The 21,899-nt window shown below is 40.5% G+C and overlaps 1 protein-coding gene across 4 annotated transcripts in view; it reads left to right on the plus strand.

Moving 5' to 3' along the window:
- Positions 1-18,350, plus strand: part of WNK3 (WNK lysine deficient protein kinase 3) — a 544,128-nt gene extending 525,778 nt beyond the window's left edge. For all 4 annotated transcript variants that reach the window (XM_053695870.1, XM_053695869.1, XM_053695868.1 and 1 more), the window contains exon 24: positions 15,268-18,350. In XM_053695870.1, the coding sequence (XP_053551845.1) occupies positions 15,268-15,582 (315 nt within the window). In that variant the 3' untranslated portion in view covers positions 15,583-18,350. The remainder of the gene's footprint in view (positions 1-15,267) is intronic.
- The last annotated feature ends 3,549 nt before the right edge of the window (positions 18,351-21,899 follow it).

The following is a 21,899-nucleotide window of genomic DNA, read 5'->3' on the forward strand; positions in this document are numbered from 1 at the left end:
GTGCACTTGACCGAAAACCGAAACGGATACCGAAAATGTATTTTTTCAAATTAGTTTTTTTTAGTTTTTTTTTTTTTGCATAATTAGAGCCAATAAAAAAATCCCACACTATTATTGAAAGTAACACACTAAAATTGGACAAAAATATCTTAAAACAATAATATGCTACACAACAATTTTACCAAGAAAAAAAAAACCAGGCAAACAATAATGCCATTTTCGGCCAAAATGTTTCTGCGACCAAAATTTTGGTGCATCCTTACTTAAAACAATTATAAATATCAATATACTGTATTATTCTTCATTTAGTTCTATGTAACAGAATCATATTTAACAGGTTTTTTTTTACTAATTATCCAAATAAAGTATAGTCCTAGAAAACTCATTATATGCAGAACAGTAAGTCCAGTAATAAACTTAAACAGCAGCTCTAGGCTAGCATCAAATTTGAAACATGCTACACAATAATTTTACCGAAAATAACAGGCTAAAAAAACGAAAAACGAAATAGCCAAAAATGCCATTTTCGGCCGAAACTTTCTGCGGCCGAAATTTCGGTGCATCCCTAGAATCAAGGGTTAATATCTCCGGAGGGGGATTATTGAACAGGGATTATTAATCACATAATTTATTTTATTACGATTATGCTGCGACATGTGTGAGATGAGGCTCAGGCAGATGTTGGAACGTACAGGTTTTACTCTAGTATTGTAAGCTGCGCAGCCTGAAAGGCTTGGCACGCTTTTTCCTATAGCAGGGGCGATCCTGCATTGCGCACCACGTGACTGGGTGTGGTCACACTGATTTCCTCTTTCCTGACCGTGCGGTTTACCGGAGACAGGCGGTTTCTCTGGCCTGGGTCATAGGAGGTGGTGAGTGCCCCAGCCATTGGGGGTATAAAGGTACCGTTTTATTTTATTTCTCAATAGTCTGCTTTATAAGCGCAAGCTATGGAGGATTCTGATGCGTTACCTAAGTCTAATACCTGTCTATATTGTAAGGAGGCCACGGTGTACCTGTCTGCTCAATTATATTCCACATGCCTTGATAATGTAATCATGTCAAAGAAGGTTAATATGTTTAGTACCACTGAGCTGTCCACCTCTGAGGAGTCTCCGTCCCGTAAGGTGCGCACCCTATAGTCCTCTCCCAATACACTTGCAGATTCACGTGGCACTCTTAATCCTCCATCTGGAGGGGCCCTTTTACCGCCAGACTTTACTGAGCAGTTACAAACGGCAGTGTCTGTGGCCTTTAGTGCTTTACCTTGCCCTGCTAAGCGCAAGCGAAAGGTCCAATATTGCTATCCTTCCCAGGGGTCATCTGCTAGCTTGTTGAATTTATCCGATACAAGATTGTCTGCTGATGAAGACACATCTGATACTTCAGAGGATGCTCTTTCTGGGTCGAAATCTGCTGCCTCTAAGCCTCCAGCAGCTGAGGAACCAGACTTAAAATTTAGGATTTAACATTTTACGCTTTCTGCTAAAGGAAGATTTGGCTACGTTAGACGTCCCAGAGCCTAAATTGCCTGAGGAACCTTTGATTCCTAAATTAGATAAGGTCTACGAAGACAGGGTTGTACCACAGACTTTCCCGGTTCACGTAAAGATGGCGAACATTTTTAATAATGAATGGAAAAGCCTTGGTTCTTCATTTTCCCCTTCTTCCTTTAAAAAATTATTATTCCTGGTTCCGGACTCTCAATTGGGGTTGTGGGGTTCCATCCCCAAGGTGGATGGCACTATCTCCACGCTTGCTAAGCGTACTACTATCCCACTTGAGGATAGTTCGTCGTTTAAAGAGCCCATGGATAAAAAGATAGAAACTCTCTTATGAAAGATGTTTTAACATACAGAATATTTGTTTCAATCGGCAGCGGCTGTTGCTGGAGCGGCTACCTACTGGTGCGACTCCTTATCCGAGTTGATTGAGGTGGAGGTTCCCCTCCGACGTGATCCAAGAAAGAATTAAGGCCTTAAAGGTGGCTTATTTTATTTGTGATGCAAATATGCAAATTATTCGCCTTAATGCTAAGGCTTTGGGTTTTTCTGTTCAAGCCCGTAGGGCTCTATGGCTGAAGTCCTGGTCTGCAAGTTCTTTCCCTCCCATTTAAAGGGAAAAATTCTATTTGGTCCAGGCCTGGACTCCATTATCTCCACGGTTACGGGAGGCAAAGGTGCCTTTTTACCGCAGGATAAGAACAAACCTAAAGGACAAGGGTCTAATTTCTCTTGTAAGGTGTATCCAGTCCACGGATTCATCCATTACTTGTGGGATATTCTCCTTCCCAACAGGAAGCTGCAAGAGGATCACCCACAGCAGAGCTGTCTATATAGCTCCTCCCCTAACTGCCACCCCCAGTCATTCTCTTGCAGCTCTCGACAAGGGAAGTAGCTAGAGAGATGTGGTGAATTAGTGTAGTTTATCTTCAATCAAAAGTTTATTTTTAAACGGTGCCGGCGTTGTACTGTTTTTTTTACCTCAGGCAGAAATTAGAAGAAGAATTTGCCTGAGGTTTTTGATGATCTTAGCAGGTTGTTACTAAGGTCCACTGCTGTTCTCACACATAACTGAAGAGTATGAGGAAACTTCAGCTGGGAGAACGGCCTGCAGAATTAACTGCCCTGAGGTATGTTCAGTATATTATTTTCTAGAGGATGATAAGAACTAGAAAATGCTGACAGTGCCTGATATAGTTAAGGTAAGCCTGATTGCAGTGATTTAATAAACGACTGGCATCATGCTTGCAGTAAAAAGTAATTTTCATATTACTTTCTATTATGGCTTAGTATGTAAAACGTTTGCATTTATATAAAGAACGTTTTTTACTGAGGTGATAAATCTGTGTCCTCAGTTTGTAGATACGAGGTGTATTAAGGGATTGAGTCCAAGGTATTTATTGGATATTCTTTCACCTTATACCACATAAACACCTCGTATCTACAAACTGAGGACACACTCACCAGGAGGATTATTATAGACACAAGTTTTATTCTCAATTGGGATATATATTTCACATTTTTTTCACGTTTTTACTTGTTTTTTCTTTTTTATCACTGTTATCACAGTTTGATTTTTACGGATTTTTAACATTTTTGGATTTTTTTCATTGATATTTTTCACTGATATTTGGACACTTCACATTGTTCGCAGGAATTGTTACTTCTCCAACCAGATGAACTATTAACCATTACACTGTTTCTGATTTTATTGTACCATGGATCCATGCTTTTAACATTATCTGTCATATATATGCAATTTATTTTTATGAGCATTAAATAGAGCTTCTTTTACTTATTGTGAACTTCACAGAGTTACTTTCCATTTCTATCATTTACCATAATGTTAATAACTCTTGTGACTTTGACGTAGCTATTTTTTGTTTGCTATATTTCCTTGGCCTTTATTAGGCGCTCCTAGGTCTTTTTATATAGTAACTACTCACATTTAGGGCTAGCTAGGTACTCTTTTACCCAGAAGCCAGTAGGAACATTGTTTGAATGCTGTGAGCTATAACGTTAACTTTACATTCATTGTGTTCAAGACCTCCTAGTTATGGGAGTGATCCACCCAGTTCCAAAGGAGGAACAGGGGCAAGGCTTCTATTCAAATCTGTTTGTGGTTCCCGTTTTTACTTGTTTTTTCTTTTTTATCACTGTTATCACAGTTTGATTTTTACGGATTTTTAACATTTTTGGATTTTTTTCATTGATATTTTTCACTGATATTTGGACACTTCACATTGTTCGCAGGAATTGTTACTTCTCCAACCAGATGAACTATTAACCATTACACTGTTTCTGATTTTATTGTACCATGGATCCATGCTTTTAACATTATCTGTCATATATATGCAATTTATTTTTATGAGCATTAAATAGAGCTTCTTTTACTTATTGTGAACTTCACAGAGTTACTTTCCATTTCTATCATTTACCATAATGTTAATAACTCTTGTGACTTTGACGTAGCTATTTTTTGTTTGCTATATTTCCTTGGCCTTTATTAGGCGCTCCTAGGTCTTTTTATATAGTAACTACTCACATTTAGGGCTAGCTAGGTACTCTTTTACCCAGAAGCCAGTAGGAACATTGTTTGAATGCTGTGAGCTATAACGTTAACTTTACATTCATTGTATTCAAGACCTCCTAGTTATGGGAGTGATCCACCCAGTTCCAAAGGAGGAACAGGGGCAAGGCTTCTATTCAAATCTGTTTGTGGTTCCCAAGAAAGAGGGAACCTTCAGACCAATCTTAGATCTCAAGATCCTAAACAAATTTTTCAGGGTCCCATCCTTCAAGATGGAGACTATTCGAACCATCCTACCTATGATCCAGGAGGGTCAATATATGACTACCGTGGACTTAATGGATGCTTATCTGCACATTCCGATACACAGATCATCATCGGTTTCTCAGGTTCGCCTTCCTAGACTGGCATTACCAGTTTGTGGCTCTTCCCTTTGGGTTAGCTACGGCACCAAGAATCTTTACGAAGGTTCTGGGGTCACTCCTAGCGGTCCTAAGGCCGCGGGGTATAGCAGTAGCCCCTTACCTAGACGACATTCTAATACAGGCGTCGAATTTTCAAATCGCCAGGTCCCATACAGACATTGTTCTGGCATTCCTGAGGTCGCATGGGTGGAAAGTGAATGAAGAAAAGAGTTCTCTATCCCCTCTCACAAGAGTTTCCTTCCTAGGAACTCTGATAGATTCTGTAGAAATGAAGATTTACCTGACAGAGGCCAGGTTGTCAAAACTTCTAAATTCCTGCCGAGTTCTTTATTCTACTTCTCGCCCTTCAGTGGCTCAGTGTATTGAAGTAATCGGCTTAATGGTAGCGGCAATGGACATAGTGCCGTTTGCCCGCCTACATCTCAGACCGCTGCAACTCTGCATGCTCAGTCAATGGAATGGGGATTACACAGATTTGTCCCCTCTACTAAATCTGGATCAAGAGACCAGGGATTCTCTTCTCTGGTGTTTATCTCGGGTCCATCTGTCCAAGGGTATGACCTTCCGCAGGCCAGATTGGACAATAATGACAGATGCCAGCCTTCTGGGCTGGGGTGCAGTCTGGAACTCCCTGAAAGCTCAGGGCGTGTGGACTCAGGAGGAGACACTACTTCCGATAAACATTCTGGAACTAATAGCGATATTCAATGCTCTTCAGGCTTGTCCTCAGCTAGCTGCAGTCAGGTTCATCAGATTTCAGTCGGACAATATCAAGACTGTAGCCTACATCAACCATCAAGGGGGAACAAGGAGTTCCCTAGCAATGTTGGAGGTTTCAAAAATAATTCTATGGGCAGAGGTTCACTCATGCCATCTATCAGCTATCCATATCCCAGGAGTAGAGAACTGGGAGGCGGATTTTCTAAGTCGACAGACTTTTCATCCGGGGCAGTGGGAACTCCATCCGGAGGTGTTTGCACAGTTGATTCAACTTTGGGGCAAGCCAGAACTGGATCTCATGGCGTCTCGTCAGAACGCCAAGCTTCCTTGTTACGGATCCAGGTCCAGGGATCCCAAGGCAGTGCTGATAGATGCTCTAGCAGTGCCTTAGTCTTTCAACCTGGCTTATGTGTTTCCACCGTTTCCTCTGCTCCCTCGTCTGATTGCCAAGATCATGCAGGAGAGAGCGGTGATTTTGATAGCACCTGCGTGGCCACGCAGGACTTGGTATGCAGATCTGGTGGACATGTCATCCCTTCCACCATGGACTCTACCGCTGAGGCAGGACCTTCTACTTCAGGGTCCTTTCAACCATCCAAATCTAATTTCTCTGCGTCTGACTGCTTGGAGATTGAACGCTTTATTTTATCAAAACGTGGTTTCTCCGAGTCGGTCATTGATAACTTAATTCAGGCTCGAAAGCCTGTCACCAGGAACATTTATCATAAGATATGGTGTAAATATCTTCATTGGTGTGAATCCAAGGGTTACTCATGGAGTAAGGTCAGGATTCCCAGGATATTATCTTTTCTCCAAGAAGGATTGGAGAAGGGATTGTCAGCTAGTTCCTTAAAGGGACAGATTTCTGCTCTGTCTATTCTTTTGCACAAGCGTCTGGCGGATGTTCCAGACGTTCAGGCGTTTTGTTAGAATCAAGCCTGTGTTTAAACCTGTTGCTCCGCCATGGAGTTTAAATTTAGTTCTTAAAGTTCTTCAAGGGGTTCCGTTTGAACCTCTGCATTCCATAGATATCAATTTTTTATCTTGGAAACTTCTGTTTCTGGTAGCTATCTCTTCGGCTCGAAGAGTTTCAGAATTATCTGCCTTGCAGTGTGATTCCCCTTATCTGATCTTCCATGCAGATAAGGTAGTTTTGCGTACCAAACCTGGGTTTCTTCCTAAGGTGGTATCTAATAAGAATATCAATCAGGAGATTGTTGTTCCGTCACTGTATCCTAATCCTTCTTCAAAGAAGGAACGTCTTCTTTTACACAATCTTGACGTGGTTCGTGCTTTAAAGTTTTATTTACAAGCTACTAAAGATTTTCGTCAAACATCTGCATTGTTTGTTGTCTACTCTGGACAGAGGAAAGGCCAAAAGGCTTCAGCAACTTCTCTTTCTTTTTGGTTAAGAAGTATAATCCGCTTAGCTTATGAGACTGCTGGCCAGCAGCCTCCTGAAAGAATTACAGTTCATTCTACTAGAGCGGTGGCTTCTACATGGGCTTTTAAAAATGAGGCTTCTGTTGAACAGATTTGTAAGGTGGCGACTTGGTCTTCGCTTCATACTTTTTCTAAATTCTACAAATTTGATACTTTTGCTTCTTCAGAGGCTATTTTTGGGAGAAAGGTCTTACAGGCAGTGGTGCCTTCCGTTTAAGCGCCTGCCTTGTCCCTCCCTTCATCCGTGTCCTATAGCTTTGGTATTGGTATCCCACAAATGGATGAATCTGTGGACTGGATACACCTTACAAGAGAAAACAAAATTTATGCTTACCTGATAAATTTATTTCTCTTGTGGTGTATCCAGTCCACGGCCCGCCCTGTCATTTTAAGGCAGGTGTTTTTTATTTTTAAACTACAGTCACCACTGCACCCTATAGTTTCTCCTTTCTCTTGCTTGTCTTCGGTCGAATGACTGGAGGTGGCAGTTACGGGAGGAGCTATATAGACAGCTCTGCTGTGGGTAATCCTCTTGCAGCTTCCTGTTGGGAAGGAGAATATCCCACAAGTAATGGATGAATCTGTGGACTGGATACACCACAAGAGAAATAAATTTATCAGGTAATCATAAATTTAGTTTTTTTAGTGGGATTTTTTTTACCAGTCCATTGCTTATTAACATTTTGGGTGGAATCTGGGGCCATTTCATATGCCATTTTTCATTCGTTTTACATATTAATAGATCCTATTGTTGATCTATCAATTTTAAGCAGATTAAAAAAAAAAAAATAGTATCAATTTTAGTCTTTTTTCGTCCTTTTGTCATTCTTAATATTAGTTAGAATTTATTGTATTTCTATTTAACGGTCTGGGTTCTGACTTTTTCATACTTTCTACGAGTTAGTCAGATAACCCAGACGTTAGAGCAAGGAAGTGGTAAAGTTAGGTGTTGGAAAAGAAGATTCTTCAAGCAAGATTTTATTATTTCTCCAACATTGGTGTGTCCGGTCCACGGCGTCATCCATTACTTGTGGGAAATGTTCTCCCCCACAGGGAAAGGCAAGGAGAGCACACAGCAAGAGCTGTCCATATAGCTCCCCCTCTGGCTCCGCCCCCCAGTCATTCTCCTTGCCGCTCTGAACAAGTAGCATCTACCACGGGGATGGCGAGGAGTTTGTGGTGTTAGTTGTAGTTTTTTATTCTTCTATCAAGAGTTTGTTATTTTAAAATAGTGCTGGCTTGTACTATTTACTCTATAACAGAAAAGTGATGAAGATTTCTGTTTAAGAGGGCTATGATTTTAGCACAAGTAACTAAAATCCATTACTGTTACCACGCAGGACTGTTGAAACAAGAGAACTTCAGTTGGGGGTAACAGTTTGCAGACTCATCTGCTTCAGGTATGACTAGTCTCCTTCTAACAACACAGGCTAATGCTAGATGACAGTCATTTTTCACCTCAGGGGAAACGGTAAGCCATTTTTCTTTCACCTCAGCAAAAAAGATAACAGGCTTCTCCTTTTTGTTTTTTATGCTGGTAGACACTTTTAGGGGCTAAATCGATTGGTTTTTATTACAATATTATACCATTTGAAATATTTTATAAGCTCACATACACTTGGGAACGTTTTTTATTGATCTGGCTTGTTTTAGACACCTAAATCTAGTCAGGAAGGCCCCTTCACTCTAGTGTGCTGAGGGAGGAAGCCTCATTTTGGCACTTCAGCTGTGCAGTTGAATTTCAAGGCAGTGCATGCAGATTCATGTGAGAGGGTCCTGTGGTTCAGAAAGTGACTCCAAAAGGCTTTTTTTCTGTGAATGGTGACCCCTAAGGAAGGTAAAAAACTGCAGCAAGGCTGTAGCTGGGATTGTGGTGTGTAAAAACGGTTAAATCCAACAATTAGCTCCGGTTTGCTTGTTTTAAGAGCTAGAGTCTCCATATTTGCTGTGCAATACTTTCTAAGCATTAAGACACTGGGGTCCAAATTTCAGAAAAATCGGATATTGCCTTCATAGTTTTTTGAACATTCAGAAATAAATGTGTCATTTTATTATTTAAAGAGACAGTAACGTTTTTGTTTAAAATCGTTTTTATTGCATTGTTTGCCTGCCTAAATCTGTTTAACATGTCTGTTCCATCAGATATCAAAAATGAAGAAGTGGAGTCCCAGGTGAATATAGTAAAAACAGTCCTTTATTATAAACGTTTAAAACGGAAATTCTTGTGAGACGCAGCTCACTCGGTCCCAACAACAGCCTTGGAGGGGAGTAGAAAGAGCGTAGCACCAGTGGCTTACATGTTTCGGCTAAATGCCGTAATCATAGCCTAAGGTGCTATGTCTCTAAGGTAGTTAAGACAGGTAGAGAACAATCTGATTGGCTAAAACACTGAAAGTGTAATTAAAAGAAACGCCCAATCTAGCACATCCTGATTGTACAATTAAATTAACCCTATGTATGTCTTACCTATATGATTTACAAAATACAAAGTATATGACAGCAAGTATACATTAGGAATATAAACGAGATGGAAAATGACACAATAGCAACTAGGAGAATGGCACATTGATGAAATATGGATAGAGACAAATGTGGTTCCCCCTTCGAGTGTTTGTGATAATTGCGCCATAGCGGTCCAAACAAAATCAGGACAGCTCTGTTATTTTTCATAATGTTGCCCAAGATGATTTATCTAATGAAGGTAGTGGGGATAGCTCTACATCCTCTCCTTCTGTGTCTACACCAGCTTTGCCCGCGCAGGCGACACCTAGCGCGCCAGTGCTTATTTCTATGCAACAATTATCAGCAGTAGTGGATAATTCTATAGCAAATCTTTTATCCAAACTGCCAGTTTTTCAGAGAAAGCGTGATTGTTCAGTTTTAAATACAGATAAAAAGGATGAACAATCAGACGCTGACGATGCCTTATCTATTTTACCCTCACATCAATCGAAATTGGCTGTGAGTAAAGGGCTGTCTGAGGGTGAAATTTCAGACTCAGGAAAAATTTCTCAACAGGCAGAACCTGATCTAGTGGCATTTAAGTTTAAGCTAGAACATCTCCGCGCTTTGCTTAAGGAGGTATTAGCTACTCTGGATGACTGTGATTCCATGGTAGTACCAGAGAAGTTGTGCAAATTGGACAAATTTTTAGAGGTCTCAGTGCACAACGACGCTTTTCCAATACCTAAGAGGGTAGCGAACATAGTGGAAAATGAGTGGGAGAAGCCAGGTGTACCCTTTGCCCCACCTCCTATATTTAAGAAAATGTTTCCCATAGTAGACCCTAGAAGGGACGCATGGCAAACGGTCCCGAAGGTTGAGGGAGCTGTTTCAACACTAGCGAAGCGCACAACTATTCCTATAGAGGACAGCTGCGCTTTCAAAGATCCTATGGATAAAAAATTGGAAGGATTGCTTAAAAAGATTTTTGTTCAGCAAGGGTTCATCCTTCAACCAGCTACGTGTGTTATTACTGTCACTTCAGCGGCGTCCTTTTGGTTCAAAGAACTAGAAAGGTCGCTCCAGAAAGAGACTTCCTATGAAGAAGTCATGGACAGAATTCACGCATTAAAGTTAGCTAATTCCTTTATATTGGATGCCGCCTTTCAAATAACGAAATTGGCGGCGAAAAACTCAGGTTTTGCTATAGTAGCGCGGAGGGCGCTTTGGCTAAAATCCTGGTCGGCAGACGTGTCGTCCAAGACTAAGTTACTGAATATTCCTTTCAAGGGTAAGACCCTTTTTGGGCCGGAATTGAAGGAAATTATTTCAGACATCACTGGGGGTAAGGGCCATGCCCTCCCACAGGATAGGCCTTTTAAGGCTAAGAACAAGTCTAATTTTCGTTCCTTTCGCAATTTCAGGAACGGACCGGCTAATAACTCCACTGCTGCTAGACAAGAAGGTTACGCGGCCCAGCCCAAACCCGCTTGAAAGCCCATGCAAGGCTGGAACAAGGGTAAACAAACCAAGAAACCTGCTGCTGCTACCAAGACAGCATGAAGGGGTAGCCCCCGATCCAGGACCGGATCTGGTAGGGGGCAGACTCTCTCTCTTCGCTCAGGCTTGGGCAAGAGATGTTCTGGATCCCTAGGCACTAGAGATAGTTTCCAAGGGATACCTGTTAGAATTCAAGGGACTTCCTCCAAAGGGAAGGTTCCACCTGTCTCGCTTATCTTCAGACCAGATAAAGAAACAGGCATTCTTACATTGTGTAAGAGACCTATCAAAGATGGGAGTAATAAACCCAGTCCCCTCCGGGGAACAAGGTCTAGGGTTTTACTCAAACCTGTTTGTGGTTCCCAAAAAAGAGGGAACTTTGAGGCCAATTCTGGATTTAAAGATATTAAACAAGTTCCTCAGAGTTCCATCCTTCAAGATGGAAACCATTCGGACAATCTTACCAACAATCCAGCAGGGTCAATTTTTGACTACCGTGGATCTGAAGGATGCGTATCTGCATATCCCAATCCATAAATCTCATCATCAGTTCCTGAGGTTCGCCTTTCTGGACAAACATTACCAGTTTGTGGCTCTTCCATTCGGTTTAGCCACCGCTCCCAGAATCTTCACAAAGGTGCTAGGGTCCCTTCTAGCGGTCCTAAGACCGAGGGGCATCGCTGTAGCACCTTATCTAGACGACATCCTAATTCAAGCGTCTTCTCTTTCCAAAGCGAGGGCTCATACAGACATTGTGTTGGCTTTTCTCAGATCTCACGGGTGGAAAGTGAACATAGAAAAAAGTTCACTGTCACTGTCCACAAGGGTTCCTTTTCTGGGAACAATAATAGATTCTGTGGAAATTAAGATCTTTCTCACAGACGTCAGAAAGACAAAGCTTCTAAAAGCTTGTCGAGTTCTTCACTCTATTCCTCAACCCTCCATAGCTCAATGCATGGAAGTAATAGGACTAATGGTCGCAGCAATGGATGTGGTTCCTTTTGCTCGAATTCATCTAAGACCATTACAGCTGTGCATGCTCAATCAGTGGAATGGGGACTATACAGACTTGTCTCCCCAAATTCAAGTAGACCAGGTAACCAGGGACTCGCTTCTCTGGTGGTTGACCCAGGATCACCTGTCTCAGGGAATGAGTTTCCGCAGACCGGAGTGGGTCATCGTCACGACCGACGCCAGCCTCTTGGGGTGGGGCGCGGTCTGGGACTCTCTGAAAGCTCAGGGCCTATGGTCGCGGGAAGAGTTGCTTCTCCCGATAAACATTTTGGAACTAAGAGCTATATTCAATGCGCTCCTGGCTTGGCCTCAGCTAGCGGAAGCCAGGTTCATAAGATTTCAGTCGGACAACATAACGACTGTTGTGTACATCAATCATCAGGGGGGAACAAAGAGTTCCCTAGCGATGAAGGGAGTAACCAAGATAATCCAATGGGCAGAGAATCACTCCTGCCATCTATCTGCTATTCACATCCCAGGAGTAGACAACTGGGAGGCGGACTATTTGAATCGTCAGACTTTCCATCCGGGGGAGTGGGAACTCCATCCGGAGGTCTTTGCTCAGTTAACCCAATTATGGGGCATTCCAGACATGGATCTAATGGCGTCCCGTCAGAACTTCAAGGTTCCTTGCTACGGGTCCAGATCCAGGGATCCCAAGGCGACTCTAGTGGATGCATTAGTGGCGCCTTGGTCGTTCAACCTAGCATATGTGTTTCCACCGTTTCCTCTCCTCCCCAGGCTCATAGCCAGGATCAAACAGGAGAAGGCCTCTGTGATTCTGATAGCTCCTGTGTGGCCACGCAGGACTTGGTATGCAGACCTGGTGAATATGTCATCGGCTCCACCATGGAAGCTGCCTTTGAGACAGGACCTTCTAGTACAAGGTCCATTCGAACATCCCAATCTAGTTTCTCTGCAGCTGACTGCTTGGAAATTGAACGCTTGATTTTATCCAAGCGTGGGTTTTCAAATTCTGTGATTGATACTCTGGTCCAAGCCAGAAAACCTGTGACTAGAAGGATTTACCATAAAATATGGAAAAAATATATCTGTTGGTGTGAATCCAAAGGATTCTCTTGGAGTAAGATTAAAATTCCAAAGATTCTCTCCTTTCTCCAAGAAGGTTTGGATAAAGGATTGTCAGCTAGTTCTCCAAAAGGACAGATTTCTGCATTATCCGTCTTGTTGCACAAACGACTGGCAGCTTTGCCAGATGTACAAGCTTTTGTTCGGGCTTTGGTTAGAATCAAGCCTGTTTACAGACCCATGACTCCTCCTTGGAGTCTAAATTTAGTTCTTTCAGTTCTTCAAGGGGTTCCGTTTGAACCTTTACATTCCATAGATATTAAGTTACTATCTTGGAAAGTTCTGTTTTTGGTTGCTATTTCTTCTGCTAGAAGAGTTTCTGAATTATCTGCTTTGCAGTGTGATCCACCCTATCTGGTGTTCCATTCAGATAAGGTTGTTTTGCATACTAAGCCTGGTTTTCTTCCAAAAGTTGTTTCCAACGAGAACATCAACCAGGAAATAGTTGTTCCTTCTTTGTGTCCGAATCCAGTTTCAAAGAAGGAACGTTTATTACTCAATTTAGATGTTGTTCGTGCTTTAAAGTTCTATTTAGAAGCAACAAAAGATTTTAGACAAACCTCATCCTTGTTTGTCGTTTACTCTGGTAAGAGGAGAGGTCAAAAAGCTACTGCTACCTCTCTCTCTTTCTGGCTGAAAAGCATTATCCGCTTGGCTTATGAGACTGCCGGACGGCAGCCTCCTGACCGTATCACAGCTCACTCTACTAGGGCTGTGGCTTCCACATGGGCCTATAAGAACGAGGCTTCTGTTGACCAGATATGTAAGGCAGCGACTTGGTCTTCTCTGCACACTTTTGCCAAATTCTACAAATTTGATATTTTTGCTTCTTCAGAGGCTATTTTTGGGAGAAAGGTTTTGCAAGCCGTGGTGCCTTCTGTTTAGGTAACCTGATTTGCTCCCTCCCTTCATCCGTGTCCTAAAGCTTTGGTATTGGTTCCCACAAGTAATGGATGACGCCGTGGACCGGACACACCAATGTTGGAGAAAACAGAATTTATGCTTACCTGATAAATTACTTTCTCCAACGGTGTGTCCGGTCCACGGCCCGCCCTGGGTTTTTGTAATCAGGTTGAAAATTTTTTTCTTTATACACTACAGTCACCACGGCACCCTATAGTTTCTCCTTTTTCTCCTAACCGTCGGTCGAATGACTGGGGGGCGGAGCCAGAGGGGGAGCTATATGGACAGCTCTTGCTGTGTGCTCTCCTTGCCTTTCCCTGTGGGGGAGAACATTTCCCACAAGTAATGGATGACGCCGTGGACCGGACACACCGTTGGAGAAAGTAATTTATCAGGTAAGCATAAATTCTGTTTTTTCAGCAGTGCAATATTGTTCTGCTTTGTCCTAGGGTGTAGCCGTAGTCCATATCAGTCTCTTCAGTAGAGCAGTGGTGGCTTTCAAGCATTGGGAACTTGTGGGGTACAATCCTCACTGCGCCTCCCATGTATTAATTCTGCCCTATCTGTGCAAGCCTGAGTAAGATTATTCGGTCTTTGTTTTTATCCACAGGTCCATGTGAGGGAACTGACCTCTCAAACCTAGTGAGCTGCCGTGCTGCCTGGCAGAAGTCTTAAGGTAAGTGCTAACTTTATTTTTTTTCTGGGACTGTGGGTAAAAAGTTCTGAAATTATTTATCTTTTTCTCATTTTTTTACATCACAGAAACCTGCCATTTTAACAGGGGTGTGTAGACTTTCTATATCCAGTGTGTATGTATATATAAATAAAAATAAATACCCACATAGTAAATCGTCATAGAACAAGCCAACAAGTTATTGAGCTGGTGTTTGTTCCTGAGCTTGCGCTTCTCTTGTATGTATGCATGTATGTATATGTGTGTGTGTATATATATATTATGCTATCCAAAGCACAAATTGCATTAATTAGTAAAGAAGAAAAAAAGAAAATCTGTATCCCTGATATTTATATGGCATCTCTGTCGACCCCATCTATGTATGAGATGCTTCTCTTTCATCCTATTAGTGTATTTGTGTTCCTTGTGTGCATTATTGTCACCTCGGCTGGGTGTTTTTATTTATTTTCCCTTTTCACCACACACTTGTATTTTATAAATTATGGCTTTAGGAATAAGCAGTGTCATATTGCTAAGTCATCCAGTAGAATTGTTTTGACCTTACTACACCTTTATCTCTTGAGTTATGAATAACATATACATATCCTGAAAAGCAATACATTTAGTGCTAAAGTTACAAACAAGCAACATGGATAATGCATATGTGTATGACTTAGTTAATTCATTTTTCATTTGAAATAATGTGATTTGATATAAATTTGTCACTCCATGGGTAAACATCAATATTAGGAGCCACAGAGACTATGCAGATGCTGATTACACATTTTAGGAGTAAAAAAAGGGTGGTATTATGCAAAATATGTAGCAAAATAAACAAAATGCTGGAAGACAAAGTCTATCAATCCCATCCTTGCTACCGGGATTTTTTAAGCACGGAATTATGAGGCCAACACTGCACTATACATGAGTTTTTATTTGCTGACATTGTGTTTTATTGTTTGTGATATATTATTTTTACATTTGCAGATTATTTACGCTTCTGTATTTTTGTTCTCTTTCATTTAGAATTCAACACCCACATCAAGCTACCCTTCCGGTTGGGCGCCCTCGTTGCCTCAGATTCATGGGACTGTGCCGGCTGCAATCCCACAGTCGCTTGTGCACCCTAACTTTGCATCTTCAGGAATGCCAGCCTATTCTGTGTCACACGCATGCCAGTATAATGCTCTGGGTGGGACTGGATACCCTGTACAGTGGGCTGCACAGCCAGGAGTTCTCCCCACACAACACATGGCAGCATATCAGCCTGGGATAGGAGTACAAGCGTTTCCTAATTCTGCAGCTCATAAAGGAACTACAATCCCATCATCGCCCAAATGAGATTTTGTACTGACTCAGCTAGTTCTGCACACTTGTGTCACTGTCTCTGCCTCATTGAGGTGCTCTTGTGACGCACATGTGTGTGATTTCCACTTTTCCCTATTAGGGGAAGACATTTTTCTTTGTTGTGTTGAAACTATGTGTGGATTGGGTTATGTTTCCCTCTGGTTGCTACACCTGTTCACTATATATATATATATAGTTCACTTGGTTTTTTTTCCGTTTTTTTTTTTATTTTATTTTTTAAATTACATCTTTGTAAGGGTAATTCCATGTGCCATAAAGGCCTGAGAATGTGCCCCCTCAGTACAAACATTCAAACCAGGCACCGACTTGGTGTTCGATAACAGATAACGTTTTTACTCGCTCTGCCTGAGAGAGGTCGAACAGCACAAGCAGATAGTGTTCCCTAGCAAAGGTCACACTTACATATTCTTGTTAAATCACTTCCCCATCTTACAAGAGGATTCAACTGTGGCCTTTTTTCCTTGACTCTCCCCTTACTTATTCCTCGTGGAAACTGCAGCATCCTCCAAAAAAAAAAAAATATTTATTTAAATTATTTTTACCATTTTAGATTACTAAAATGGTATTTTTTTAATTATTTGGTGGTAATCACTCAGTGCTGTCATTCAATTTAACATTTTACTAGCGGGGAGTGTGCTGTTGGAACTTTATTTCCCTTTAATTACGTTATGAGGTGATTTAATTTTATAGTTATGTGTGTGTAAATATGTGTGTATGTATATGTATATATATATATGTGTGTGTATATATATATATATATATATATATATATATGTGTATATATATATATATATATATATATATATATATTAGATGAGTCATCGCCACAAGTTTACAATACTGATACCTGTTTTTGAGATTGTGCCCTTTACTAATAAATTGCCCATGTCTTTTCAAAATATTAGACAAAAGATGGATAAACATTTGTGGCATTTGAATGGTAAAACTGATGTCTCTAGACTTCTGTTTTACCATTTAAAGCAACAGTCTACACCTCTCACATACCTACATGTACCGATTGGTTCATCACAGACAAGATTCATGCATCCTGTTCCAGATATTAAAGCGTAAATAATTTCCATTGCACATTCACTAACCAACGTGAGCGAGCTTCACAACCTATGTGCGAATCTTGTAATTGGCTAGAGCGAAACATAACAAAATGAGCACACAAGGTATGGGGGGGAGTTTGGTGGCCATTTCAAAATGGCAAAAAACAGAAAAGTTTTAAAATTGTATGGAAATTGTCTATGCTTTAATATGTGGAACAGGATGCAGGATCCTTGTCTGGGGTACATGTAAGTATGTGAGCGGTGTAGACTGTCCCTTTAAATGATTCTATAGAACAGACTTAGCCTTTAAATATAGAATGTTATGTTCAAATTTAATTGGAAAAGAAAGTTCAATGCTTTTATCACAGTACTAATGGATCTTCATACAAGCGTAAGAAGGTATCAAAACAATATTGCGGTTCCACCTATATACATACATAAGCACACACCCCTTTTTTTGTTTCAGACATTATTGTATAATACTATTTAGTTTGGATGTTAGGCGTACCCATATGATTTTAGTTTCCGCTCCACTTCCAGACGTGTTATCCCCAAATGTTTTCTAACAAGGGGCCTTCTAGCTTCTGTCTTTCGCACAACTGCTGCTTCTTGAGTTGCCTGCAGACTCTTGCTGTGCCTTGGGAATACTTTACATTCTGCCGTAATGAATCTGATCATCAGTACTTGTATTTAGGTGTGCCTGCACCACAGTGTTACAACCGAGCGATTTTGTGGTGTCTAGCTTGCTGTAGATACAATTTATACTTGAATATTATTTTGAGTATTTTTTATCCTATGAATGAGGACTTTGTGTGTACACAGGATTATCTTCCCAAAATGTAAATAACCTATTTGATTAACATTGTGAAACCTACATTTAATGCCCAACTCTGCAGACCTGCTCCCCCAAGAAATAACTAGGCATATATATATATATATTTTCTTTTCTTTTTTTTAAATGACAGAATTATGTTATTCTGCAGAATAAAATAAGTTTTAGGCTATTGAAGATATTAATATACACCTTAAATTTGGTACACATTAAGTTGTTTCCGTTAGTCTTGGGAAATAATTTCTTAAAGGTCTACAAATATGTAATATCATTCTCATTATGGGTATATAGGCTTTAAAGGCCTAATATTGTTGGATGAGAAGGGCCCAGTGGATTTTAATTTGAAGGACCAGGCTGATTACCCATGCCTGCTCAGTATACTGTACTGCTCCGCTTTATTTATGTACAATAATTTATAATCCCTTAAATCTGAAGTTGCTCTGTGTATAAGCACAGTCTGATAGAATGTATCATTTCAATATTTTGGCTTAAGTGGCTATTTTTATTTTTATTTAATGTATGATTGTTTTGTTTTTCTTTTGTTTTAAATCTACCTCGTTTTGTAGTGAACATCTGGACAGAGGAATCGCATGCTGATGTGATTGCCCATCAGAGAGGCTCTTCCCATATCCTTTGCCTTCCTCTCTGTTCTCCCTCTGCCTGGAAAACCAGGATTTTTTATAGCCTGTTTTTATTTCTTGCTACCACCATTTATCTCTTTAGTGGCCTTTGTAATACAGATGTAATGGCTTTAACTGCACCAGCAGAGAATATCTTAATTGTACAGCAGGAAGACATTGTTGTAGGAGCACTTTTTTATTTATTTATTAAATTGTAATGAACGGAGTGGTTAACAATTGGATTTGCTATGTGTTGTGCTTTCTCTGTCAGGCACAAGGTTAAATTGTGGCTACAGCAAAATAATGTATAGGGATATTCTAGGTATAAGTTTGTAATTTAAACAAAATTTTCCAATTGTAAAAAAAAAAGGCTAGTTTCGGAATTGATAAAGTGCAAAAGCAGCCTGAAGTATATTTGACAACTAAAATACATATATATATATATATATATATATATATATATATATACACACACAGTATCTCACAAAAATGAGTACACCCCTCACATTTTTGTAAATATTTTATTATATCTTTTCATGTGACAACACTGAAGAAATGACACTTTGCTACAATGTAAAGTAGTGAGTGTATAGCCTGTATAACAGTGTCAATTTGCTGTCCCCTCAAAATAACTCAACACACAGCCATTAATGTTTAAACCATTGGCAACCAAAGCGAGTACACCCCTAAGTGGAAATGTCCAAAATGGCCCCAAAGTGTCAATATTTTGTGTGGCCACCATTATTTTATAGTACTGCCTTAACCCTCTTGGGCATGGAGTTCACCAGAGCTTCACAGGTTGCCACTGGAGTCCTCTTCCATTCCTCCATGATGACATCACAGAGTTGGTGGATGTTAGAGACCTTGCGCTCCCCCACCTTCCGTTTGAGGATGCCCCACAGATGCTCAATAGGTTTAAGGTCTGAAGACATGCTTAGCCAGTCCATCACCTTTACCCTCAGCTTCTTTAGCAATGCAGTGGTCGTCTCGGAGGTGTGTTTTTGGTCATTATCATGTTGGAATACTGCCCTGCAGCCCAGACTCCAAAGGGAGGGGATCGTGCTCTGCTTCAGTATGTCACAGTACATGTTGGCATTCATGGTTCCCTCAATGAACTGTAGCTCTCCAGTGCCAGCAGCACTTATGCAGGCCCAGACCATGACATTCCCACCACCATGCTTGACTGTAGGCAAGACACACTTGTCTTTGTACTCTTTACCTGGTTGCCGCTAAACACCATCTGAACCAAATAATTTTATCTTGGTCTAATCGGACCACAGGAAATGGTTCCAGTAATCCATGTCCTTAGTCTGCATGTCTTCAGCAAACTGTTTATGGACTTTCTTGTGCATCATCTTTAGAAGAGGATTCCTTCTGGGACAACAGCCATGCAGACCGATTTGATGCAGTGTGCGGCGTATAGTCTGAGCACTGACAGGCTGACCCCCATCCCTTCAACTTGGCAGCACTGGCAGCACTCATACATCTATTTCCCAAAGACAACCTCTGGATATGACGCTGAGCATGTGCACTCAACTTCTTTGGTCGACTATGGCCTGTTCTGAGTGGAACCTGTCTTTCTTGTGAATCCGCTGTATGGTCTTGTCCACCGTGCTGCAGCTCAGTTTCAGGGTCTTGGCAATCTTCTTATAGCCTAGGTCATGTTTATGTAGAGCAACAATTCTTTTTTCAGATCCTTAGAGAGTTATTTGCCATGAGGTGCCATGTTGAACTTCCAGTGACCAGTATGAGAGTGTGAGAGCGATAACACCAAATTTAACACACCTGCTCCCCATTTACCCCTGAGACCTTGTAACACTAACAAGTCACATGACACCGGGAAAGGAAATTGGCTAATTGGGCTCAATTTGGACATTTCCACTTGGGGTGTACTCACTTTTGTTGCCAACGGTTTAGACATTAATGGCTGTGTGTTGTTATTTTGAGGGGACAGCAAATTTACACTGTTATACAGGCTGTACACTCACTACTTTACATTGTAGCAAAGTGTAATTTCTTCAGTGTGGTCACATGAAAAGATATAATAAAATATTTATAAAAATGTGAGGGGTGAACTCACTTTTGTGAGATACTGTGTGTATGTATATGTGTATATATATATATATATCGTGAGTTCTTAAGACTATAATGTCCCTTTCACAGCTTGACAGTGTTTTGCAGCTGGGCACGTATTATTGGGGACAACTTTCAGATAGCTAGTCGGTAGCTTTGCAGCAATAGCTATTGGTTTGCTCTTTATAACAAGAAAATAAATAGTACAGAGAGCCAGAAACTTTATATAAGCAAACTAATGTTCTCTTAGTAAAATTATGTATTGTGCCATCTCCTGTGAAACTGGCTACTGTACTTTCTGAACCGGGAACTTTCAAGATTGACACATCTGCTTTTTGTAAGGCATTTAAGCTCTTTGTATTGTAGTGTTTGGACCTTCGTTGTTATTTCTGTGGCTTTTTTGTGATGGTGAGCCTGAAGCGTATTCACAAAGACTACGCTACACGTACTTGCACCTTGGATAGCTGTGAATATTTTGTGGTGCTTATGGTGTGTGAAGTACTTTGGTGACTTAAACCGTTAGCACCTTATAAACTAAACGTTAGATTTTTAAGACGCTGCAAAACAATGTCTTCTAGGGAGACCTACTCAAACATGTTATTGACTATAGCACTTTTTTGCCCACCTTTTTATCTTTCTACTTTTTTTATCTGATGCAGGGCAACTGCAGCTAATATTTATCTGGGTGGTGATGCCCTGTAGGTATAACTTTTGTTAATGAGGTTTCCATTTTAGTGCTGGAAGCCACCTTATTATTTAGGGTCTGTAGAGTGAGGAATGTGATATGAAGGAAACAGGAGTAATAACAATGTAATGTAATGTTGAACAAATAGATAAGCAAACACAAAATGGCAGAGAAATGTCTCCCTTATCACTTTTGGCATATAAGATAAACTGGTTGCCACTGGAGTCCTCTTCCATTCTCAAGTAAAGGAGACACAATAGTGTAAATTAGATAAATTACTAGACCCTGATCTGATAAACTGTACTAATCCAGTACGTAATCTAAACTGTAACTGCAGGAAACCCTTGACATGTTGTGCATCTAACAATCTGCCACATTTATAAGTTTTAGGTCAGCCTTTGAGAACGTTTGACTGGATGAAAACACGTTATGACTGATGGAATATTGAGCATTTGTTCCATTAAAATCTTGAGAATCTTTGATAGAAGCAGATAGTCAGTCATTTTAATTACCCCCTGTCTTGACAACTTCAAAATGGAGAGGCAGTGGGAACAGCAGAGTATTGAGATTGCCCACTTACGTGCCATTTTCTTTTTAGGTTATCCTGTAAGTGCAATTACATTATCTTAATAAAACCTCTTGTAAAAAGATTTACACTATAATGCATTTCCTAGGTTTTGGGATCTCTATAGGAATTTTAGAGTGCTGCAGACTTTGTGTATCCATTATTTTTGGAAGTTTATTTTATGTATGAAGAAAAGAGGAATTTTGTGCCATTTCAAATACTGCAAGATGTCCCTCGAATATTTGGTTTTGACATTCATTTGGGGGGGTTATTTTACAATTACGCTTTTCTCCTAAATAAATATGCAGTGTTGAAGTATGTTTTAGTTGTTATATATCACAGTTAAGTGATCCAAGATCTGAAACTTGTTTAGGGTTTTATTTACCTTTTTTTTTTTAATCTTTACTGTGACTCTGTAGCATGCACATAAAAAATGTGCTATTAATAGTTGTGCTAACACCAC

The sequence above is a fragment of the Bombina bombina genome, chromosome 12 (genome assembly GCF_027579735.1).
Source record: "Bombina bombina isolate aBomBom1 chromosome 12, aBomBom1.pri, whole genome shotgun sequence".
NCBI classification, from domain to species: domain Eukaryota; kingdom Metazoa; phylum Chordata; class Amphibia; order Anura; family Bombinatoridae; genus Bombina; species Bombina bombina.